Here is a 25796-nt window from a genome sequence, read left to right as displayed (position 1 = left end):
AGGGGCTGGAAGGGAGCCAAGCCTAAATTAAACAAGCTTGTGTGCGTATGTATAATGCATAATTTGGCCCCTCTCAGACAACAGCAGTCTTTGGCTAGCCCAAAGATTGCTGCACATTTATAGATGGTTTATTTTTAGTGAACCATCAGTTAAGTTCAGTGTGTGTGGATCAAAAAATGATGTAAATTTTCCTTGCATTAAAGTGATTCCAAAGGCTAAATTTTTAGTTAAAAAAACAAAACTGACATATACTTAACCTGCTATGTGCAATGGCTTTGCACATAAAGCCCCAATCCTCCTCTTCTTGGGCCCCCCTCCGGTGTGCCTGGCTGTGCCCCAATAGCAAGCTGCTTGCTATGGGGGCATTCATATTTGCTATGGAGCCCTGCTCTGTGTCCATAAGATTCATAATTTTTTTTTTTTTGGGGGGGGGGATGGGACTGGAGCTCCTATTTAAAGTAAATACAGGAAATCAATGCACAGAGAGGGATCAGACCATGGCTCACTGCAATCTTTGGCTGACAGCATGAGTATGGACACAGAACTGGCTGGAGAGGAAGAATCCTCTGCTCTGGATCGTGTCTGCAAGAACTTTGTTTTTTAATAAAAAATAAATAAAATAATGGTAATAATATTTTCTGTCCTGTGTTTTTCAAAAAATTTGTTGTGAAGATTACATTTTTTTTTTTTTTTTTTTTTTTTTTTTTTTTTAATAGACTCGCTACACCTTTTGGAAAATACCTCGGAGTGTTTGCTTTCCAAAATGGGGTCATTTTGTGGGTGATTCCGATGTCCTGGTGCTCCAAAAAAATGTGATAGGTAGTCAAGAAGTTAGATGCAAAATTGATGCTCCTTGAAAGCCCAAAGGTGCTCCTTGGATTTCAGCGCCCCTCTATACAGCTAGGCAGTGGTTCTCAACCTGGGGGTAGGGACCCCCACGGGTCGAATGACGATTTGCCAGGGGTCACCAAATCCTGGGCTGTTCCTGAAGCCCGCACCAATCTCGCAACCTTTGTGGCCGCCCACTCAGCCTCTTCGCAGCTACCCATTCAGTTCATGGCATGACTGGGGGGGGGGGGGGCAGAGACTAGAGATCAGCTGACTGATGAGGAATGTGATGTGGGAGAGGCTGGAAAGCAAGGAGAACAAAGAGTGGTTCATCCTAAAATGTACCATAAGGGGTTTTAATACAGTACAAGTGGAAGGGACTTGGAGCGCTAAATGTTAGGGGTTAGGGGCGCAAATTACTTGTCTTGATTTGGGTGCTGACAACCCGTGCTAAGAAAATAATTTTACTGTTAGGGGTCCCCACAACTTGGGAAATTTTATCAAGGGGTTGCAGCATTAGAAAGGTTGAGAACCACTGCTGTAAAGTCTCTCATGTGTTGTCCACATACTTCAGAAGAGTAACAGAAGGTTTCGATGTGAAATTATAAGTATGCCTGTGCTGCGAGAAATAATTTGTTTAAAATTACATTTTTATTTTCCAAAAATTACTACAAAAATCTGCCCATGCCTCTCACTAAATACCTATCTACTTTCTAAAATAAAAGGGGTCATTTGGGATTTGTACTGTCCTGGCATTATATGGCCTTTAGAAATGAGACGGGCAGTCAGTACAGCAGGCTTGATCAATTTTCAAAAATATATATTTATACCATAGTTTGTAGATTATATAACTTTCACACGGACTAAATAACATACTGATTTGGGTTATTAACAAAGAAATGTAAAAGCATACAGTTTGGCATACATTTTGAAGAAAGATCATTTATTTGCAAGACTTTTCTAACAAGCCACATTTTTTCACTTTTATATAGAAAAAAAACTAATTAAAGCGGTAGTAAACCCGCTATTTTATTTTTTTTACACCTGCAAAGCAAAAGGCATAATGAGCTAGTATGCACCGCATACTAGCTCATTATGAAATACTTACCTTAGAACGAGGCCCCGACATCTGGCCCGATCCACGCCGAGGGAGCTGACATGCTCCCTCTGCGTTTCTTCCGGGTATCGCGGCTCCGGCGCTGTGAGTGGCCGGAGCCGCGATATCGTCACTCCCGCGCATGCACATGGGAGATTTAATTCCGGCCGGCCGGAGACTGCCGGATTTTCAGGCCGAGAATCCCCTTGTGCGCATGCGCCGCTGCAGTCAGCGGCGCATACCGAGGGGAATATCTCCTAAACCGTACAGGTTTAGGAGATATTTTTTTTTTTTTACCTACAGGTAAGCCTTATTATAGGCTTTCCTGTAGGTAAAAGTACCAAAAATGAGTATACAACCACTTTAAATATCACCAAAAGTAAGCTCTATCTGCCAAAAAAATAAAATGTATTTTATTTGGGTACAGTGCTGCATAACTGAGTAATTCTTGTTCAAAGTGTAGGAACACTGAAAGCTGACAGTTGGCCTGTGCAGGAAGGGGGTCAAAGTGGCCATAAAAGAGGAAAGGGTGGAAAGCTCCTGAACTGATCTTGGCTCTACCACACACCAGCCGTTGCAATGTAGCGGTTGGTGTGAACGAGCTCTAAGCAGAACCTCTAATGCTGCGTACACACGACCGGACTTTTCGAGGGACTAGGTCCGACAGACTTTCGACGGAGTTCTGACGGACTTTCCGAATGAACGGACTTGGCCACACACAATCAAACTAAAGTCCGATGGATTCGAACGTGATGACGTACGACCAGACTAGAATAAGGAAGTTCATAGCCAGCAGCCAATAGCTGCCCTCGCATCGGTTTTTGTCCGTCGGACTAGCATACACACGAACGGATTTCTCGGTAGGAACTGGGTCCGGCGGAGTTCCGGCGGAAAAATTTGAAACCTGTTCCATTTCTAAAGTCTGTCGGATTTTTGCAAATCAAAAGTCCGCTGCAACCCACACACGATCGAATGGTCTGCCGGAATTGTTCCGTCGGACCTTTGATGTTGAAAAGTCCGGTCGTGTGTAGGCGGCATTAGAAGACCATGTGACTTGCTCTTGCTGAGTTTTTGACTTCCAGGGTTGTCTTATTCAAAATTCACTACTTGGTTACTTGATGAAGCTGGAACTATTGTGTTCTTATCAAGTGTCAAACGCCTAACGATCACATAAAATGCCTCGTATTTGAAACTGAAGGCAGAAACATTCTTCCTAGCTGCCCTATCAATGTTTTGGGTAGAGGTCAACCGATATATATCGGCCGGCCGATTATCTACCGTTTTTTAATTAATCGGCATCGGCCGATTGTGCTGATAAAAAGGCTGATTATAACTACAGCACGACTTGCAAATGACTTCTGTAATAGAAGTCAATGCAAGTTGGCTGAGTCTTCATAGAAGCGACTTGTTTCACCTCTGGGCAGTCTGCCAAGAAAAGGGTAGAGATACAATGTTTACACTTTTGAATGAATTCAACTGTGTGCAGAGTTCCCAGTTTAACCATTTTTAAAGACTAAATCTTTTCTGGCACTTGTTGCTTACAAGTAAAAATCCAGTATTTTCTGCTAGAAAACACTTAGACCCCCCAAAAATTATATATTTTTTTTAGCAGTGACCCTAGGGAATAAAATAGCGGTTGTTGCAATATTTTATGTCACACGGCATTTGCGCAGAGGTCTTTCAAACGCAATTTTTTTTTTTTTTTGGAAAAAAAGACACTAATGATTTAAAAAAAAAAAAAAAACAGTAAAGTTAGCCTATTTTTTTTTCATCCAAAAGTTTTGATTACCTGTTTTTTTGTGTATTTAATCGTTTTTTTTTTTTTTTTAATCTAAATTATACATACAAGTGAACTGATTGGAGGTTTGTTTTGTTTAATAAATATTTAAATGTAAGGAATTTTCTGTATCGCTTATTACTTAAGGCAGTGCTCGACAAAACCCGGTCGCCAGGTCGCATTGGCGACTAGAATCAGCGACCTTGCGCCTGGGGCAGCATAGCTGGGGGTATCCCGTCTCCGTGGACCCCCCCCCCGCGCGATCGCGTCGGGCCGCGCCGCAGGCGGCCGGTAATTGAGCCCCCGGCTTTGAGGCCTTCTGTGATCCTATGGTTCCTTCTGGAATCTGGCGCCCTCTTGTGGTGGCCGTTGGAATTACAACCAACAATGCTAATCAGATTGCCTGCCAGTCTTTCTCCATCCCTTTACTTAGAACCCCTAAACAAAAAAAAAAATATATATATATATATATATATATATATATATATATATATATATATATATATATATATATATATATATTTTTTTTTTTTTTTATTATTATTTATTCTAACACCCTAGAGAGTAAAATGGTGGTCGTTGCAATACTGTCTGTCACACCATATTTGCACAGCGGACTTACAAGCGCACTTTTTTTGGGGAAAATTTTTTTATTTAATAAAAAAAAAAGACAACAGTAAAGTTAGCCTAATTTTTTTTTTTTTTTATATTGTGAAAGATAATGTTACGCCGAGTAAATCGATACCCAACATGTCACGCTTCAAAATTGCGCCCGCTCATGGAATGGCGACAAACTTTTACCCTTTAAAATCTCCATAGGCGACATTTAAAAAATTCTATAGGTTGCACGTTTTGAGTTACAGAGGAGGTCTGGGGCTAGAATTATTGCTCTTACTCTACCGATCGCAGCGATACCTCACATGTGTGGTTTGAACACCGCTTTCATATATGCGTTCGCTTCTGCACGCAAGCTTGGCAAAACAGGGCGCATTTAAAACATTTTTTTTTTCTTATTTTAACTTTTATTTTAATTTTTTTCACTGTTCTTTTAAAAAAAAATAAAAAATGTGTGTCACTTTTATTCCTATTACAAGGAATGTAAAAATCCCTTGTAATAGAAAAAAGCATGACAGGTCCTCTTTTATATATGAGATCTGGGGTCAGAGAGACCTCACATCTCATATTTACACTAAAATGCAATTTAAAAATGTCCCTCTAAGAGCTATGGGCAATGACTTGGAGACAGGTGGGGGGCTGGGGGCTATCTTCCCCTCACTCGTCTCCATGTCAGGCCAGGGACAGGTCCAGATCGCCGTCACGGACCTGGCTCCTAACTTTTTTAGCTGGCTCCTAGATTCCAAGCAAATTTTGTCAACCCCTGACTTAAGGCTACTTTCACACTGGAGCAGAGCAGGCATTGACAGTAAAATGCTAGTTTTAGCGGCGCTATTCGGCTTCTAGCGGACGCTTTATAACCTAGCTAGCGGCTGAGGAAGAGGTTAAATGCACCCGTGAAGCGCCGCTGCCAAATTGCGTGGCATGCGCTTTGGCAGTGGTGCCCATTCATTTCAATGGGCAGGAGTGGTGGAGGAGCGGTATACACCACTCCAAACGTGCTGCTTGCCGGACTGTTTTTATTTATTTTTTAACATCCTGCCAGCGCATAGCCTCAGTGTGAAAGCACTCGGGCTTTCACACAGACTGCAGGGGAGCCGTTTTGCAGGCACTTTACAGGTGCTATTTTTAACATGAAAAATGCCCCAGTGTGAAAGGTGTCTGTTAGGCTGATTTTTAATTTATTTAAAATCTAACATATCGTCCCCAAAAAAATAAATAAATAATGCGGCATTATATATCGGGCATCGGCCAGAGAAAAACCCATATTGGTTAACCTCCTATTTTTGGTGTGTGTTTGTTTTGTTTTTTTATTTTTACAGGATTTTGGATTCCATTGCCAGTAAACCACATTTAAATATTTACCAAAAGGAGGAGGGAGATGAAGTCGCGGCTAAAGTCCTGGTTCATTATTCTAAGGTAAGAAACAATTTCAATTAAATGAAGCCTTTAAATAAGTGTTTGCATCTTAACATTCATGAAAGCGGATTATTCAATGCTGCAATATGCCAGCATCCTTTATAACAAACACATCAAAAGAAACCATATTGTGGTTGAGACTTCATAGGTGCATAGAAGACTGATTATGTACAGTCAAAAGTAACTTCAAAATCATTAAAATATCAAATTATTTTATTCAAATAATCCTGTATATAACATCTTGGCTGATCAAACCACTTCTACACCCTTGTTACAAAAACCCAATAATGGTATACCACATGGTGCAAAAATTACAACAGGTCTTGCAATAGTCCATGTGGGGCGATGCATTTGAACAAACTGTCACGTGTATGTGTGTGACACAACGGTAAAAAACACAGCCTTAAAGTGGTTGTAAACCCTTACAAACCACTTTGACCTACAGGTAAGCCTAGATTAAGGCTTATCTGTAGGTCCAAGCAATATCTCCTAAACCTATATGGTTTAGGAGATATTTGCCCAAAAACGGGCCCCGCTGTCTACGGCGCATGCGTATTCTTCTCCGCTGATGTCTTGTAGCCCTCTGGTTCTTCTCCCTTTGTCCACTGTCTTCTCTGCTATCTTCTTGCTCTTTGGCTGGATCTTCTCTATCTTCTCCAGAAAAACAGAGAGGCACATCTAACTGTAGATGTTTTGAAACTTTAACCGCTTCAGCCCCAGAAGATTTGGCTGCTGAATGACCGGGCCATTTTTTGTGATTCAGCACTGCGTCGCTTTAATTGACAATTGTGTGGTCATGCTACGTTGTAACCAAGCAAAATTGAACAAGGGGTCAACTGTTCCCTAGTGTGTTCTAACTGAAAGGGAGATGGCACTGACTAGGGGAGATGACAGATCGCTGTTCATACTTTGTAGGAACAGACAATCTGTCTCTTCTCCCCTCAGAGAACCGGGATTTCTCGCCGTGTCACGAATGATTGCGGGAGCCCGGCAGTCACGTGCATTGGCTCCTGGGGAGAGCGGCGCGGCCTGAAGAAGCAACCTAAGATACCGGCGATTCGCCTGCCCATGCTATTCTGCTGCAGTACAACTGCAGCAGCTGGTCAGGAACAGGACACCTACCCAGACAGCGTCAGAGCGTTGAAGATCGAGGGAGCAGGAAGTAGGAGCATCACCAGGACTCTTTGCTGGGACCAATATGCTTGTTATCACTTAAATGTAAGTTCATAAACTGTATGCTTTGTCAAAGTTTCAAAACGTCCACACTTGGAGGCGCCTCTCTCCTTGTGTTTTTCTGCAGTACCTTGGAACCAGGTTTTTGTTCCTATATGATGGCGGCCTTAAGTGTTATGAACTATTTTTTTTTCTTATAATATTAATTTTTCCACATGGACTAACAGACTGTATTTTTAAAACAGACATTGTTGCTATTGGGAGGTTCATGGGTCTAAGATATTGCAATGTCACTTGTATTTCTGCTGTCTTCTCCTTCTGTTTTTCTTCCAATGTTGACTCGACGCTCTCTTCCGCTCTAATTCTGGGTGCGCGGTGTGCCACTACTTATGTTTGCATGGGACAGGATCACCCATCATGCCCGGGTGGTGATGTCATAAGGGGCGGGACCTCCAGATGACATCTCCTGGTGACCCCGCCCATGCCAATATAAGTAGTGGCGCATTGCACACCCAGCATGAGAGCGTTGAGTCAAAATCTGAAGAACAGAGGGAAAAAACCCAGCAAAAGTGCGAGAAGATAGTAGAGAAGAACCGGCAGACGTCAGTGGAGGAGGCAGAAGAGCCAGAGAGTGGAGAAGAGGGGGAAGAGATGACAGAGCTGCCTTAATAAATTACCTTAAAAATCTGTATAATGTGTATTTTTTATTTTATTTATTTTTTGGTGAATGGGGTAGGGGGCACCCCCCATATGTTGAGGGCATGTGGCCTGGTACGATTCAGGAGGGAGGGGGCCTCTCGCTCATCCCCACCCCCTTTCCTGACCTGCCTAGCTGTGTGCTTGGATAAGGGTCTGGTATGGATTTTGGGGAGACCCCAACACCGTTATTTCAGTATCGGTAATTCCCCTAAAAATTCATACCAGACTGAAGGGTCTGGTATGCTCTTGGAGGGAGAACCCATGCCGTGTGTGTGTGTGTGTGTGTATATAGATATAGATAGTAGTATTTTTATTTTTTTATAATGGCTTGGAGTTCCCCTAAAGATTCATACCAGACACAGTGCCTGGTATTGTCAGATCCCTGTACATTGACGTTGGACGCATGTCAGGCTTCAAGACGCAGGGCAAAGTTGGATCCAAAGTGGTACAACTGTCCTACCAGTGTGAACCTGGCCTGAGGGGCTAATGTATAAGATTTAATGATAGAACATAGAGCAAGGATATTAAAATTTTGATGTAAGATAAAAATCTGCACTAATAACTTGCACTATACATGACCATTTTGTTTATCAGAATAGGCTACACATTAAGTCACACACAAATGGCATTCTTTACATTTATGTGAACCCTCAGAATAGGAATCACAGATGGATACTATGAATAGATGTAGCACACATTTTTAATGTTGCATTGCCTCCCTGTCTTTTAGAAAAGATGCAAGAAACAAAGAATACTGTGCAACCAGCTGCAAGTTCTGCGTTTTCTGCTGGAGTTCCTGCAAGAAGCCAGCACTGTTAGCTGGGAAGAATCTAATCCTGAACTGCTAAGTGAGTCCCCCAATCCCTCTTCTGGCATCAAGTTTATCTTGCTTATAGTTGAATTAAGATGCATTTGTAACTCATAGTACAGTTCTAAATTTGGGGCAATGGGGAAAAGTTTTGTAGCTGACACAAATCGCGGGTAATGTTGAAGGAGACTACTGCATTCTACAATCCCATAGAGAGAAAGAATGAAGTGGAGTTGCGTTACCAAAGGTTTTGGACTGAGGAAACGTGGGAAGAGAACTGTTGGTAAGGCCATACACAGCAAATTTGTTTCCTGCAACATGAACGGTGTTGACGGGGTAATCCCTCCCGTGAAGCCGTTGTATTCTACCAGGGGGGTGAGCAGTCCCCACTGGAAGAAGACATTGATTATTGCTAGCGGCTATACCTGCCGATAGCAATAATCGCATGTAAAATCTGGTAGGCTGCTTGTAATCAGTTGATCGACTTGGTACATTCAGCCTGCCCATAGATGGTTTGAATCGTCTATGGGCGGCCGAAGTTTGTAGGAGGGGAGAGAGCCACCAGAAGTAAGAATGGTGAATGTGTCGGTAGAAATTGGTGAAGGAATTTGCTTTCAGGCAGCTTTGCCACTCTTAATCGCCCGCTCCAGGCAATCAAAGGAAGGAGCTTGGAGCGCTGCTGAAAGGGCAGTTTTTTTTTTTTTTTTTTTTTTTTTAATCTTGTTTGTTTTGTTTTTTTTCCCTTTTTCTCTCAGACGAAGAGAGAGAGATGGTGAGACAGAAGTGGAAAGGGCTGAAATCCGAGTACCTGAATAAAGTGAAGGAGGTGGAGGAACTTCTACCCCAACTGCTCGAGAAGATTCAACTTTTGCAGGAAAAGAAAAACCAACTAGAAGCGAGTCTTCAAAGGTACCAAGACAAGGTCAGGACAAAAAAGGGAAGCCTGTGTTAGCTGGTTTCATTTGTATTTAGATACATAATACTAAAGCCAGTTTTGTTTTCTTGTTTTACCATAATCTGCCATTAAATACACTATTTTAACCACTTCTGGATCGCCCACCGTCATTATACGTCGGTACTTTAAAGAGTACTATCGTTGTTATGGCAGCAGCTGGCTGCCATAACCCTGGTATCCTCCTCTTCAGTGAGCAATAAAAGCAGCGTATTCGCCATGAGATCACTTTTATCGGCGGTGGGAGAGGGCCCCTCTCGCCACTCTCTGGTGCCCTCCGCCGCTTACCGGAGCCGTCGGCAGGGGTCTAGGTGTTCGGAGCCTTCTTGTGGCCTGACACAAGAAAGATGTTCCCCCACCCGTCTCCATATCATTGCAGGGGGGAAGCGACCTCAAAACGTCACTTCCACCCATAGCTCTGAAAGGGGCTTTTTTATTTCTATATATAATGTTTGGGGGTTCTACATAATTTTTCTTGCAAAAAAACTGTTTTTAACTAGTAAACAACATATCTTAGAGGCTCGGTCCTTAAGTGGTTAAATGTAGGAAAACTATTGTAGAGAGTGGCTGCAAAGTCCTGGCCTATTGTGTGCATATGAAACAATTGGAGGGTTAGGCTCACAATGCTGTTCAACTGTATGAGCTTTGCTAAGCTTCCATAGATGTTACTGCAGCAGCATGAAATTGCCTCTCCATGTCCTACCCTTTATATACCTGCAGCCTAAATTTCCAGCCTCCCCTTACCAGCTTACCAAAGTTTTGCAATCAATTTAATGAGAACCTGACAGGTGCTTTTTAATGGCTTGTGGTTTGAAGATCCCATTCTGTGTTATCATTGCTGCTCCTAGTAAGACGCGGTGTGAATGGCTCTTGGAGGATCAGATTTTCTAGCCCTAGCTGCTGCATGGAACCATTGTGCAGAAAAGTAAGGTAGGTCTTTTAACATTCAAGCAGCACCCTGAACTCAACCTTCTGGGCCTAATATTTTGGATAGAGTAAGGAAAGCATAGAACCCATATTGGGCTATTTTATGCTGTTTGTATCCTGATATGGAGATTCCCATCACATCCTGTCTTGTAGCCATAAGCTTCTTCCCAAAGTGAGCAAAGTCCTATTTTTAGACAGTCCAACCTAGAAAAACCAAAACTAAATATATCCTTTGGGAACCACCTTCAGACGTGTGTGTGTGTTTTATTTTATTCCCCCCCCCCCCCCCCCCCCCAAACTTTCTTAAAAACCTACTTTAATATTGTATATGCCGTACATTACAGAACATGACAAAGTTGGTGTAGAGTTTTTTTTTTTTTTTTTTTTTTTTTTTTAGTTCTGTAGGTCAATGATCCAAAAGTTTGTTTGATCTGTTTTTCAAAGGGACACCCACTTCATCAGGACCATATATAATATTTAGATCAGGGGTTGCAACCCGTAGACCGTGGACAGGTTCCTGTGCCACGACCCCTACCTTCTAGGTGCTGGTCCTTGAATTGCTCCCAGCCTCCTTTTGCGGCTCCTCCACGCCTTGTGTCGCGGCCCCCTCTCTCCCTCCCGCAGTCTCCTCTGACGCTGTTATCAGTGAACAGCAGAGACCGGGAGGAAACGGCTCAGGACTGAGAGCAGGGGGAGGAACCAGACCAAAAGAACTGTTTACGTTAAACTGCTGGTGATTTGGTTGCTAGGGGTGATGTGAAGAGGGCAGAGGATACTGTTATGTGCAGGGTCACCCCCATAGCAGTGTCCTCTACCACCCTACATATCTCCCTCCCCCTGTTCCCTGCATTCTGAGCGCAGCGCACATTTGATCCCTGCATTCTGAGAATAATGTGGTCAAGTCCAATTCATTTAAAAGATTTTTTGCAGTAAATAATGAAAAAAAATTGGGAAATGTAGCAAAAAATGGTGTGGTAATCTGTTAAGTTTAATTCACAAATTAAACTGGAACTAAAAAAGTGCAATATTTACCACTCTTTTGGTGGCGGTAACCAGTGCAGTACCAGAAAGAGGGGCCTTGTCAAACCCACAGGAAGGGGGTGCAATACTACCCTCAGAGGGGTCTAATTCCACCCACAAAGGATCCACAAAGCTGACCCTGTTCCACAATAGTGGACACACTAATGTGGCATACATCATGAGTATACAAGTGTTTTTTGATTTAATAAATAAAAAAAACATGCCGTGCAGTGCAAATTTAAACAAACATCGACTGAAATTTACCTTTGTATACAAATTGTACAAAAGTGCAACAATGGAGTATGTAAACCATGACCATTACTCCAGCTGGAAGTGATCACTTGAAGTGGCCATTGTAATGCAATTGTTTATATATACACCATTAAAACAAGTTAAACTTTAATAGGAACATGACATTTTTTTTTTACAAATAGTCACGTTTTTTTCTTTAGTTTCCACAATATAAACATAAACATAGGCAGCAGCACAGAATTGGGCCAAAAACCTAGAACAATCTAAAGAGCACTTTTCAACAGCTCCAGTAGGCCATATATTTACAAAAAAAATAAATATGATGGATTTAGTCAAGGAGCGCAACACAGCTTAAAGCGGGACTCCGCTGCCGTTTTTCTTTTTTACCTGTGTCACCTGTGTCACTGGTGGGCGATTCCTACGGTGTCTTTGCAGTCACGATCAGCGTCTTTTTAACCCCCGGCGTGACGATTTCATTGCTAAGGAAAACTTTTAAAAAAGCAGTCCGGCGGTTTCCATTTTCACTGTGGGCGTTTGAAGCCCACAGGCATTTACTTCCTGGATGCGATGACGCTGAGCTCCCAGCATCCACCGCTCCATCTCGCACATGCTCATTGAGTGTCCTCTTTGTTTTCCTTCCTCTTGCATCATGTGCTATAGTGGTAATGGCAGATAGAGCTGCCTGCCCACTTTCAAAATGGCAATTTCGGACATGCCCTCGTCACGTGACCGGCGTCCTCCTCCGAAATCTCACGAGATTTCGGCATGACTGTGTCCCCCACTGATTCCTGGGAAATGGCTAAAAAAGTTCCCAGGGACCATTGCAAAGCCGATAAACACGCCTACTCCCACGGGAGGAGAGCCCGGAAGTCAGCATAAACATTAAAAATAAAAGGTAAATACTGCATATTATTTTATTTCAATGGTCATAACTGCATCTATGTTCCAAAGCCATTTGAATAAGATGAACTTGCAATTTTCTGTACAAAACCGCTTTAACAGCTATTTTCAGGCAACAGAATTCCACATGGGAAAGACACTGCTTGGATTATTGGAAAAATACCGCATTTGTTGTTGACTGCTAAATTCTTGGTGAATTTAACTTTTCACAACTGATTTACCGCATGCGTTATTTGCCATTCTTTAACTCTTAGTGAATTTACCTCTAACAGTGGAACCTTGGATTACGAGCATAATCCACTCCAGGAGAATGCTTGTAATCCAAAGCACTCGCATATCAAAGTAAGTTTCACCATAGAAGTCAATGGAAACTAAGATAATTTAGTTCCGCGTTGACTTCTATTGTATGCAATACCGCATGTGGCCAGAGGTGGGGTGTGCCGGAGAGCCTCGGTAATACTCGGACAGCTCGGCTGAACTTGGAAACACTCAGAAATACTCAGTTTCCAAGTGATTCCGAACGTCACCTGCGCCCCCGCACCTCTGGCCAAATGCGGTACTGCACACCCCATTGACTTGAATTCTGTTAATTTTGTGAGACAACACTCGCAAACAGTCAGCATTTAAAAAAAAAGTTGCTCATCTTTCTAAGCGCTTGTTAACTGCATTACTCGTTTACTAAGGTTTCACTGTAAAAGAAAAATTAAAGAGATTACCAGATTTTGTGTGTATGGGAAAAAAATATATACTCCAAATCAAAACGTTGGGTGGGTTACTTCCCTCTCTTGTCTTAGTTCAACTGGGGCAATGTCAAGGTGGGCTCCCCATCTTCCACCGATATCCGATAAAAAAACGTCAAAGGGGCGTGTTCTCCAATTGCAAATTTACTGTAGTCTTCAAGTCCATATAGATCAGCAGCAGCTACCATACAGTTGCGAGCATCCCTGCACTTCCTCAGGCTGTCTAGCTTTGTGTAACATTCCATCAGAGACCTTCCTATTTTAAATCCCAACACCGGTGGGTGTTGCCCCACACACACTCTATCTCACGAAAGTGAGTACGCCCCAACGTTTTTGTAAATATTTTATTATATCTTTTCATCTGACAACACTGAAGAAATTACACTTTGCTTCAATGTAAAGTAGTGAATGTAAAACGGTTATAACAGTGTAAATTTGCTGTCCCCTCAAAATAACTCGCACAGCCATTACTGTCTAAACCGCTGGCAGCAAAAGTGAGCACACCCCTAAGTGAAAATGTCCAAATTGGGCCCAAAGTGTCAATATTTTGTGTGAACACCATTTTCCAGCACTGCCTTAAGTGTCTTGGCCATGGACTTCACCAGAGCAGCTTCACAGGTTGCCACTGGAGTCCTCTTCCACTCCTCCATGACGACATCACGGAGCTGGTGGATGTTGGAGACCTTGCGCTCCTCCACCTCCCATTTGAGGATGCCCCACAGATGCTCAACAGGGTTTAGGTCTGGAGACATGCTTGGCCAGTCCATCCAACCCTAAGTTTCTTTAGCAAGGCAGTGGTTGTCTTGGAGTTGTTTGGGTCGTTATGTTAGAATGCTGCAGTGTGACCCAGTCTCCAAGGGGAGGGGGATCATGCTCTGCGTCAGTATGCCACAGTACATGTTTGGCATTCATGGTTTCCTCAATGAACTGTAGCTCTATTTATTTTTCTTTTCATTTTGTTAAATACTAGTAGATTTACCAAATATGTGTGTTTATAAGAGAAATGCAGTCCTTTTTTTTTTTTTTTTTTTTTTTTTTTTTTTTTAAGATTTTGATTAAATCAAGGCCCTACACGTGTTCATGTAAACTGGAAAACTAGAAAATGGCTTGACCCAGCATACAATGACTCTGTCCTCCCATTAAAGAAAATGATGCAGTTTAATCTTATTTTTTTTTTTTGTTTGCTTTCCTTCTGTCATCTAGAGAGCAACTATGGAAAAACAGGTATGTTGGCTCTGCCTGTTGCATGTTTGTCTCTTTTTAATATTGCATTCTATCTTCGTTCTAACCTCTTCATCCTTTTATTTCTTCCCAGGCTAAGCAGGAGCTGGAGGAAGCGCTACAGAAGCAGCAGCAGGTGGTACAGAAGTGTCAGGACCATATTGAGAAGCTAAAAGTCGAAGTTGAGAAACTGGAGCAATCAGCAGAAAGCTGGATTCAGTCTGTTAACAAGTAAGGCCTATCTTACCCTAGCTGTTGTGGAAAACTAAAAATGGGTGGGTGGTTGTGCTAAGTTTTTAGTGCCCCCCCCCCAGCCTACAAAGGTAGCTTTGCAGGGGTCTACAGATGCCGTAGTCGTGATGCTTTGGGGCACAGCAAAATGTTTTCCCTTGTTGCATCAGATGAGCACAACCTATTTAAGTAAATGGGGCTGAGCCGCAACCACGAGCCAAGCACTAGGCTTGCACTTGCGGTGTGTTATTCCCGTTGAAAATGGCCATTTGACTGTTTTAAAAGGGCAGGAAAAAACAGGCATCCAGGAGATGACATCTTCTCTCCTCCCTGAATGCCTGTCAGCTGCCCTTTTGCCACTCAAAGCGCAAAGGTGATCCACCGCAGATCGCTTTCCAGACAAAGTGTAAACGAGGCCTAAGGCTGAAGTGGACACAGGACGACTCCATTATCTGCATTTGATTGGAGTCAGAATCTATCACATCCCAAAAGTAAGAGGAATAAGTTAGAATAAAAGGCAAAAAGCAACACTGGAAGAACTGTCTTGAGTGGACTTAAAATACAATTTGACTAGCAAGCTCACAATACACTATACAATCCAATAATTTCACCTAAAAGGAGGGCCTACTTTAAATTATCTAATCAATCTGTATCTGCTCAGACAGGCCCTTGTACTACACAGTTGGTTCACCTAGAGGTGATTGTACCATCAGATTACAGCCCCCATAGATTCACCCTATTTGTCCTGTTTACTGTTATTGTCAAAAGTGAATGAAAAAAAATCCCAAATTTTAGGTTGTCCCCAGAAAAGTAATTGAGGGGAAATTCTTCCAATGGGGCAGTGGCGGCCCATCCATTAGGAGTGCATGGGTGCCCTACCCCCCCCCCCCCCACCTCACCTCCCCCCACCTCACCAAGGAGGAGAGAGGAGAGCACAGCCAGGGAAGACCGACCCACCAGCCGCCACTGACCATGTATGGCTCACTCACAGCGGCTCAGCCATCCGCCACTCCCCAGCTCTCAGGGAGGGGAGCTCGGAGTGTCATCCTGGGTAGGAAAGGAGACTGTCCATTGTGGGGGGGGGGGGGGGGCAGGTTGCATTCCCTGCATTAAGGGGATGGGGGTGCTTGTGTAACAGCCTTGTCTCCCACCAGGGGGTGGGTGGTGGGGATGGCGTTGGTTTGCAACAACCCCCCGCCCCGCCCCCTCGGATATTGCGCACCAGCCGCCACTGCAATGGGGACACTAGTTCTGGGGGCCCAAATGGATTCCTTAATTTGCAGGGATTTCCTCCTACTTCATGTTTTGGCTATGGGACAGGCATTGAAAGGTAATCTCCCCAATGAGACACAGATGGTTAAAGACTGGTATCACCCTCCCTTACTCTATCCAAAATGAGGATGTTTTGCCTTTTTAGTTCTACTTTAAGTCCAGTTACAGTCAGGACCTTTTTTTTTTTTTTTTTTTTTTTTTCTTCTATAGTAGTTAGTAGTAAAGGACTAGAATCTGTTTGTCAGATAATACAGTAATTTTGGTTTGTGTCTCTAGTGGGGAGATTTCCCATCTTCCTGTTCTGTCTAACACTTATTAGCTGGACAGAAGTACATTGTAAATCTCCTAGTTGATGATACAGTCAGCAAATTGAGGCGCTATCCCCTCTCCGCTTCCTTACTTTGGGGGGGGGGGGGGGGGGGTGGAGGAAGAAGAGAATGTGTCCTTGTTTGGTCTCAAATGGAGAAGAAACTGTTTTAACATCCTTTATAAAATGTCTGTCCACACTATATAGTGATCTAGGCTCTAGACTTATCTGCAATCTGTTCTGTCCTAGGGACTCTTCACTCCTTGAGCTCCTGAGGACACTTCAGGGAATGTCACTGGTGTCAGTTGAGGACAAGGAGATGGTTCTAGATTTGTATGCTGGTGAAACGGCAGTGGCCCCTTTGAGGATTAATGTGCACTTGACATCAGAACAGTTTCACATAAAGGTGAGAGACAAATGATGAGCAATGTGGCCATTACAAAGAGGATGTAGGCTTCAAACATTTTAGGCTTTTTGGATGTCTTTGTGCTGCTAGAAAGCAGTAGCAAGTTTTGGGGGAGGTTCCCCAGTGGGGAAAATTGTATCAAATACTTAATGAAAATTTTAGTGCCAAGCTGTGGTAGTATTCTATTCAAAAGTGGTGCCATGCTCCCAAATGCTAATGTGTTGGTATCCCTTTAGGCTGGGTTCACATCTAAGCCAGATGCAGCTCACAGCAGGAGTTCAGTGCGTCCCTGTTTTCCGTATTGGGGCTGAATTTTTGCCTGAATTGGGCCCTGAAACAGAGCCAAGGACGCACAGGACTCTGTGTGTAAGCCGCTCCGTAGCTGACCTGGAGCCGGTAACAATCTCCTGTCATGCGAATTGGATGCAGGGAAACCCACTCTCAAAGCACACTAGTGTGAACCCAGCCTTACATCTGTTTGCATTGCAATTTCCAAATTTAGCATATCCTATCAAAACATGTATAATAAACAAAAAAAACTGCATCAGTCCATAAAGTGTAATTTTGGTATGCATTTGCTTGCATAATAATCCATCTTTCATAAAAAAAAAAAACAGGCTTATGGTCACATATCTAAATGGCTGCTTATTTAATTGGTGTTATGTGCTCCAGTCATCCATGTGTACATGTACTAGTGATAATTCCCTCACCTGGGGGATAAGACCAACCAATGTTCTATATGCGCTTTTGTCCCTCTCTGGGGATCTGTTCTATGCTGTGTCACTACTTTGCTGGCAATTCTAAGATTGAAATCCTCCTTCTCTTACACTTATCTCCATATGCCCAAATCCTAAAGAGAAAGCTGGACATGGTGCTTTATCTTTTTTAAAACTGGTTTATTAAACACATTTTTCTGGTGCTTAGAATGCACAAACTGTAAAGCATTCAGTCCTCATAATGTGGGCATAAGACACAGTATTTCCAGGCGCGCATTGTGACCATACTGTGGAAATAGTCTGTCTTAAACCCGCAGTGTGAGGACTGAATGCTCTTTACACTTTGATGCACTCTAAACACCAATTATAAAAACAAACATATTTTCCTGGTGCTTAATAAGCCGGTTGTTTTAAAAGATAAAGCACTATCTCTCTTTATGATTTGGGCGTAGATAAGTGTAAGACGAGGATTCTATTCTTAGGATAAAAAATGTTTGCTTACAAGCCCCAAATGCCCCCAAAACATCAAATCCACTTTAAAGTGGTACAGAAATGTGCAGACTACATTGAGCAGCCACCACATGGAGACTGATTTTTCAGGGCTAAGCAAGCCACTTTTATTTCAGCAAGGAGCCAGTAGTCATTTAGATATCGTTCCTGCTGATTTGATAGGCTGTATCCTATGGGATAGCTCTGTCTCAGTTGTCAATGGCCGAAAAATACACATTGATATGCGTTGTTTTTGCAGACTGAAGATTCCATGCCTGGCCTACCCCCAGAGCTACAGCATGGGGCCACCTCTCATATCACATCTGTTATCCTGGAGCTGCAGTGTTGGTATAGAAACCATGGCCAACTACTGGCAGAGATGAGAGTGTTGCAGGACAGGTAATATTATACATTTTCATTGTTCAGCTTCTGTTTCCCCAATTTGATCATTGTACCAAATGTGTTCTGTGTGGTGTTTTTATAAAGATACTCATTGCCATGCTAAAATTACCCCAGTATAGGGTGGATTTCTGTTCAAAGGGTATGTGATCCCCCAAGTCAATTAGGTTTTGGACACTGGTATAGAACATGATCAGATCAGTCCTTTAACACTTTAAACCCAAAACCCCTGGGAGACTCTTTTGCACTAACCAATTCCATCATTGACTAGGAGCCAAAGGAAGTTGATGGGGTTCGTGTTCCTAGCTGCCTGGCAAACCCTGTCTAGAGCATGCAACTGTTTCTCAGTTTTAATGAAGTGTGTCAGAGGCTCGTGGGCAGGTTGGTACATGAGAAGCTCGCCTCCATTCTAGAGAACACACACACGCCATCTTTCTTAATGTTTGGGATTCTTGGATACCCTATGATATTCAGATGACTGTGGACAGGACCTTGCTCTCAATTTCTCTGTTTAACCCTGTGGGAGAGACTCCCCCAGCCCTCCCCCCTCCTTCACCCCTTTCTTCCTTCCAGGCAATCCTTCTTACCCTCTTATTTCTCCCCCCTTCTCAACTGAGATTCTCATGCACGTCCTGTGTTTTGCCTCTAACCTCACCATCATGCACTTGTAACCATTGATACAGTGTGCTTTTCTTGTCCCATTTATTAGTGCCCTTTCCCTGTACTATTGATTGCAATTAAAGAGGTTGTAAAGGTAAATGTTTTTTCACCTTAATGCATTCTATGCATTAAGGTGAAAAAACATCTGACAGTGCCTGCGCCCCCAGCCCCCCCGTTTTACTTGCCTCACCCCTCGAAAATCCCACGCTCGCCCCCTCCGTCCTTTCCACCGTTCAGCCTGGCTGCTGATTGGCCGGAGCGGATGTATGGAAGGCAGCGCAGCCATTGGCTCGCACTGCTGTCAATCACATCCACTGACACGGGGGGCGGGGCCGTGTGATACAGCGAGCGGCTATAGCCGCCGGCTGTATCACGGGAGCACGCCCACAGGTGCTTCTCTCCATGCGAGGGAGCTTGCATGAACGTGAGAAGCACCTGCGGGAGGAAGCCGAGACAGCCGCCGAGGGACCCCAGAAGAGCAGGTTCGGGCCACTCTGTGCAAAACAAGCTGCACAGTGGAGGTAAGTATAACATGTTTGTTATATTAAAAAAAAAAAATAATTCACTTTACAATCCCTTTAGCCTTTTTCTGTTGTAAAACTTGAAAATCTAATTTTTGTTGTACAAAAAAAGGAATATGATTAAAAAGAGAATATGCCTTCAAAATAATGCTTGGTGCATTTGAAGAGCAGTCCTTTTAAAAATACTGTGCAACCTTCCTGTATTTAGCCTAGACATAACTAGGCCACTTTTGTCTGCCCTCTTATGACACAAGTCTTCTGTCTTATTACTCTGCATATCTGAATGGTTGTTTCATATTTGCTGTTTTCTATAGTAAGGTACATGTTGACGGCTTGTGTGGTTTTTATTTTATTTCTGACTTGAATTTCTATCTTTGTACTCTGGCATACATCAATAAAACATTTAAACAAGAAAATGCTACTTGCTTAGCTGTCATTCTGACCTTTTTGACCCATATCAAGAGTGCAGATAATAGCCCATTTTTATTTTTTTGTCCTACATCTGCATACTTCTGGGACACTGACAAAGCGGGTTAACAGACAGCTACTTAACCAACACTTTTAAGGGTAGCATGGTAGCTGGATCTTTTTTTCATGACAGGTTTACTGTCATTTTGCCCATTAAAGTTCAGGTTCTCCTGGCAGGCCAACTCTCCATCCACTGATGCTTGCTTTCCAGTCCCTTCCCCACAACTGTCTGTCTTATCCCAGTATAAGCTACCTGTCAGTCAGTGTTGAGGATGCAACCTTCTCCCCCCCCCCCCCCCCACCCCTTCTCTCCCCCCTTCTCACCCCTTTCCCCTACATAAGTGATTGCAACAGGTGTTTGGCTGCTATGGCTGAGTACTGCTTCCCTGGGGGTAAGGGAGTCTCTTTTGATGTGACCTTCTCCTCTCCCCTACATGAAAGTGTTTGTTTGGGCCTCATGATTGGCTTCTCTGTCCTGAGCAGCACTTCTCGGGAGGAAAGGGTCCTGGCACGTGCTCCCCCATACCCAGAAGTACAAGGGTTCAGACAGACCAACTAAGCAGTGGAGAAGTTGCATATAGTTTAAGAAATCAGCTGTGAGCTCCTCTTACTAAAGCAATATAGGGTGCTCTTCACAGAGCTACTCACAAACAAAATAATTTCCTTCTGTGAGGGATGGAATTTGGTGATGCATCAAGGAGAGGCAATTGTATTTGACAAGTCTCAGGAAGAAGACATACGAGGATCTTGGTCTGGTCAATGAAGATCGCATAGCACTCCAACTTCAGCACTTATGCAGTCTTTGCTGGAAAGCATTAGCAGTTTGTTGATTGGGCATGGTACATGACGAATTCCATCAATTCTGGATAACATGCACTGGCTTCACGTTAAGACTGATCTGTTCCCAATTATCTCCCTAAGGCCCATTGCACACGGCTGTCATAGTTTACTGATATTTACTCATGTGCAAGGGGCCAAAAACTGTGTGAAGCCCTTTTAATGAGTACAGGTGAGGAAAGGTGCGTAAGTGTATAGACGAATAAAATCCTTCTTCATTGACCACATTGTAATATACTCGTGTAAACATTTAAACAAGCTAGAATACAAACTAGTGAATTAGTGCACTCCAATGTAACGTTTGCTAGTTTTGTTTACTGTTCTATACTCAATGATGTATTGCTGATCTTTGCTCAGCTGTGTGCAATGTCCCATAGACAACAATGTACAGTGCCTTGCGAAAGTATTCGGCCCCCTTGAACTTTTCAACCTTTTGCCACATTTCAGCCTTCAAACATAAAGATATAACATTTTAATTTTTTGTGAAGAATCACCAACAAGTGGGACACAATTGTGAAGTGGAACGAAATCTATTGGATAATTTAAACTTTTTTAGCAAATAAAAAACTGAAAAGTGGTGCGTGCAAAATTATTCTGCCCCTTTTACTTTCAGTGCAGCAAACTCGCTCCAGAAGTTCAGTGAGGATCTCTGAATGATCCAATGTTGTCCTAAATGACTGATGGTGATAAATAGAATCCACCTGTGTGTAATAAAGTCTCTGTATAAATGCACCTGCTCTGTGATAGTCTCAGGGTTCTGTTGAAAGCGCAGAGAGCATCATGAAGACCAAGGAACACACCAGGCAGGTCCGTAATAGTGTTGTGGAGAAGTTTAAAGCCGGATTTGGATACAAAAAGATTTCCCAAGCTTTAAACATCCCAAGGAGCACCGTGCAAGTGATCATTTTGAAATGGAAGGAGTATCAGACCACTGCAAATCTACCAAGACCTAGCCGTCCCTCTAAACTTTCAGCTCAGACAAGGAGAAGACTGATCAGGGATGCAGCCAAGAGGCCCATGATCACTCTGGATGAACTGCAGAGAACTACAGCTGAGGTGGGAGAGTCTGTCCATAGGACAACAATCAGTCGTACACTGCACAAATCTGGCCTTTATGGAAGAGTGGCAAGAAGAAAGCCATTTCTCAAAGATAGCCATAAAAAGTCTCGTCTAAAGTTTGCCACAAGCCACCTGGGAGACACACCAAACATGGGGAAGAAGGTGCTCTGGTCAGATGAACCCAAAATCAAACTTTTTGCCCACAATGCAAAACGATATGTTTGGCGTAAAAGCAACACAGCTCATCACCCTCAACACACCATCCCCACTGTCAAACATGGTGGTGGCAGCATCATGGTTTGGGCCTGCTTTTCTTCAACAGGGACAGGGAAGATGGTTAAAATTGAGGGGAAGATGGATGCAGCCAAATACAGGACCATTCTGGATGAAAACCTGTTGGAGTCTGCAAAAGACCTGAAACTGGGACAGAGATTTATCTTCCAACAAGACAATGATCCCAAACATACAGCAAAATCTACAGAGGAATGGTTCACAAATAAACGTATTCCAGGTGTTAGAATGGCCAAGTCAAAGTCCAGACCTGAATCCAATCGAGAATCTGTGGAAAGAGCTGAAAACTGCTGTTCACAAACGCTCTCCATCCAACCTCATTGAGCTCGAGCTGTTTTGCAAGGAAGAATGGGCAAGAATTTCAGTCTCTCGATGTGCAAAACTGATAGACATACCCCAAGCAACTTGCAGCTGTAATCGCAGCAAAAGGTGGCTCTACAAAGTATTAACGCAAGGGGGCCGAATAATTTTGCACGCCCCACTTTTCATTTTTTTATTAGTTCAAAAAGTTTCAAAAATCCAATAGATTTCGTTCCACTTCACAATTGTGTCCCACTTTTTGGTGATTCTTCACAAAAATAAAAATGTTATCTTTATGTTTGAAGCCTGAAATGTGGCAAAAGGTTGAAAAGTTCAAGGGGGCCGAATACTTTCGCAAGGCACTGTGGTCTCATTTTCGGATCAGTAAACTCTAATTATATATAATATAATTTTTTTTTTTTTTTTTTTTTTTTTTTTATCCCATGTGCAACAGGCCTTAACCACCTGCCGTATAGGGAAATTACAGGGGGCATGATCCCCTCTCACTCTGACTTCGCCCTCAGTGTCACCGCTCTCGCGCGTCTGCGCGGGTACACAGCGCAACTCTGATCTTGGTACAGAGCCAATGACTTGGCTCTTTAATCATGTGATTGGACACAGCCTATCACATGTACATGCATAAGTGCCGTTTTTTTATCAGCTCTCCTCTCCTCACACCGACAGTGTGAGGCGAGCCGATCAGCTGCATCTCCTCGCAGGGGATACTGTACAGGTAATCAGGGCACTGTTCAGTGCAGCCCCAGCAAGTTTCACCAATCAGTGCTCCCAATCAGTGCAGGATATTGGTGCCGCCTCATCAGTGCCCATCATTCCGACTCATCAGTGGGGATTAAATGCCACCAAAAGAAAGTTATATTTGTAAGGGGGGAAAAAAAAAGATGTCCTTTGGGAACGGCATTGCATGACCGTGCAATTGTCAAGTGTGACGGCGCTGAAAATTGACCTAGGCAGGAAGGGGTTGAAATTGCCCAATATTAAAGCAGTTAACAGGCATACTTTATCTAATTACCTGGATAAGATTCTGGTCTTGCTTCAGTACCTGTTAAATTGGTGACCCAGATGATGATCAGGAGCTAGTTTCGTAGCTTGGACTTGATGGACTTGTGTCTTTTTTTTTCTTTCTTTTTTTTTTTTTTTACCTCACCTACTAGATCAGTGGCTTAACTCCGCAATGAAATTGATCATTAGTGTGACAACCAGGTAAGTGCTACAAAATGCTAGCCATAGCAGCTCCTGTATTTTTACGCAACAGGTGTGCTCTCATGTTGAGTGTTTTGGTTCATCAGCAGATTGTTGGCAGTACTAGTTGTCGGTGTGCTGACCCAGCTCAGTGGGTAATTGTAATGGTCGTTTTTTTTGTTTTTTTTTCTAATTTTTAAGAGGTAACTTGCTTCTTTTAGAGAAACTTTTAGTTTTTGTAGATGAACTTTACCTTGGCAGATGCATGTGTGAAGACTTTTTAGCCTCAACATGACCCATCAAATAGGTTTTATCTAACATTCAAGGATGTTAGAGGCTAACCTTGCATTTTGAAGTTTTAGTTTTTAAATTCATATTTTGATGTTATCACCTAGGTTTTCCATTGACTGGCTCCCAGTGGAACGACAGGTCCTCTTACTGAAAGACAGCAAACAGTACACTCTATACGTGGAGCCTGGTTACCCTCAGAGTGGACGAGTCAAACTGCTATCTGTCAAAGAATCAGAGATGGGTGCTTCTTCCAGTAACTTGAAGGTAACAATCCAACTTGTATAGGAAATGTAGTCTCTCATAACTGAGCCTAATACCTGTTGTTATTTTCTTTTCTTAGCCTCCGGGTGAGTACCCATCATTGACCACATGGCTGGAATATTTGCAGACTTTACACCAGCTTGGCAGATGAGTCAGATTATACGACTTGTACAGAACAGACATCAGTAATAGTCCAACGGCCATTTAAAAAAGGAGGAGCTATGTCTATTTGTTGATCTTGAACTGAAAATTCTTATGTTTACTGCTACCATTACATACAGAGACTGAGCAACAATGCTATGAGACTAAAGTGGATTTACTCCTACTGTGTCGCTCTGCACCAGAACAATGAACAGCCGTGTCAGCCGAACCCCAGCACAGGAGACTTTGTCAGCCTTCCTGACATGTAGCTGAGTATGTGCCAAACAGGAGATCCTGTTATATGCTCAATTAAACTTCCTGACTGAGCAAATTCTACAACTCCCCAGCTTGGCACACTGGAGCTACTCAATCCCAGATTCTGCTCTTCACTGGCGCAAAAAAACTGGCACTGAGGGGTTAAGCCAACGGCGAGGAGCAAGCTTGGACAAATTGGATTAAAGGTTGTAAAGATGGGAGAGGGTGGTGACTGGGATTAATGCACAGAGGGATTTCAGACCCACGTATGTTTCGGATAAGAAACTACTACGACTCGAAATAATTAATCCGGTCACAGGAACAGTGCTAATTAATTCTGATCATTGGATTTCAAAATGCTTTATAGCCACTGGAATTTAAGACTGAGTATGTGTTTTTTTTTTTTTTTTTTGTTCTTTTTTTTTTACAGATCTATATTGTCATGTAGGAAAACTGCTGTCGGGTATAGGCACCTAGAGATGTGCATACTTGCAGCAGCCTCAAAGCCTGTCTGTTAACCTCTATTGTGGTCACCAAAGTTCTGTAACTTTCTGATGGTGTCAGTTTTCTTGTTCCCTTCAATACATTCTTACTGACCAGAGAAACGGCCCATATTAACAGGCCAAAATGTGTGGAAAGGAGAGGTTCGCCATTACCAAGTAGTACTGGAGCCTTTGGCCATCAGAATATCCTTGAATAATAAAGGGGCTTTTGAGGCTGCTGCAGGTATGTTTGGGTACCTCTGTGCCTGCACTTGACCAGGTAGCAGTTCCTAAACCATGAGACTTGCTTTAAAATTAACCTGTTCCTCACCTAGTCAGTGAAAGCCTATTTCCAGGCCAGCAATTGGTCCATCAGGCCCTGAGATGTACTGTGGGAGTGTCACTTGTTTCCCCATACCCAGAAGTACTGCATTGTCCATGAACTCTGGTAGTGGGAGGCATAAGAATGGAAATATAAACTCCTCCTTATGAATATGGCAAACCTGTCATGAATCTATTTTTATTATATAAAGTAAGTGTAGCAAAATACAGACTAATAAACATATCAGTTTCTGTTGATGCCTCTGGTTCCTGTTCTTTCAAGCATGAAATCCAGTCAATACACAGGTAAAGTGACAATGTGTTTTATTAAAAAATAAATGTGTTCTACTTGCTCTGTGCAAAATTGTTGCACAGAGCAGCCCCAGTCCTATTCTTCTGGGGTCCCACTGCTGATGCTCCTCTTTGGCAAGGGCCCCCATAAAAATCCACATTCTACGGGGG

The 25796-nt window shown here is 43.0% G+C and overlaps 1 protein-coding gene across 2 annotated transcripts in view; it reads left to right on the top strand.

Moving 5' to 3' along the window:
* Window positions 1–25592, top strand: part of ZWINT (ZW10 interacting kinetochore protein) — a 37164-nt gene extending 11572 nt beyond the window's left edge. Inside the window, exons 2-10 of one of the 2 annotated variants that reach the window (XM_077476568.1) lie at window positions 5639–5735; window positions 8338–8455; window positions 9171–9337; window positions 14410–14430; window positions 14522–14658; window positions 16487–16643; window positions 18108–18247; window positions 23979–24138; window positions 24215–25592. In XM_077476568.1, the coding sequence (XP_077332694.1) occupies window positions 5639–5735; window positions 8338–8455; window positions 9171–9337; window positions 14410–14430; window positions 14522–14658; window positions 16487–16643; window positions 18108–18247; window positions 23979–24138; window positions 24215–24286 (1069 nt within the window). In that variant the 3' untranslated portion in view covers window positions 24287–25592. The remainder of the gene's footprint in view (window positions 1–5638; window positions 5736–8337; window positions 8456–9170; window positions 9338–14409; window positions 14431–14521; window positions 14659–16486; window positions 16644–18107; window positions 18248–23978; window positions 24139–24214) is intronic. The other variant, XM_077476576.1, reaches the window with a different exon arrangement.
* Window positions 25593–25796: the final 204 nt, after the last annotated feature.

The sequence above is a fragment of the Lithobates pipiens genome, unplaced genomic scaffold (assembly GCF_037356315.1).
Source record: "Lithobates pipiens isolate NorthernLeopardFrog02 unplaced genomic scaffold, aLitPip1_a1.2 Scaffold_1, whole genome shotgun sequence".
NCBI lineage: Eukaryota > Metazoa > Chordata > Amphibia > Anura > Ranidae > Lithobates > Lithobates pipiens.
Note: the sequence above shows the minus strand (reverse complement) of the source record. Positions and strands in the feature narration are given on the sequence as shown.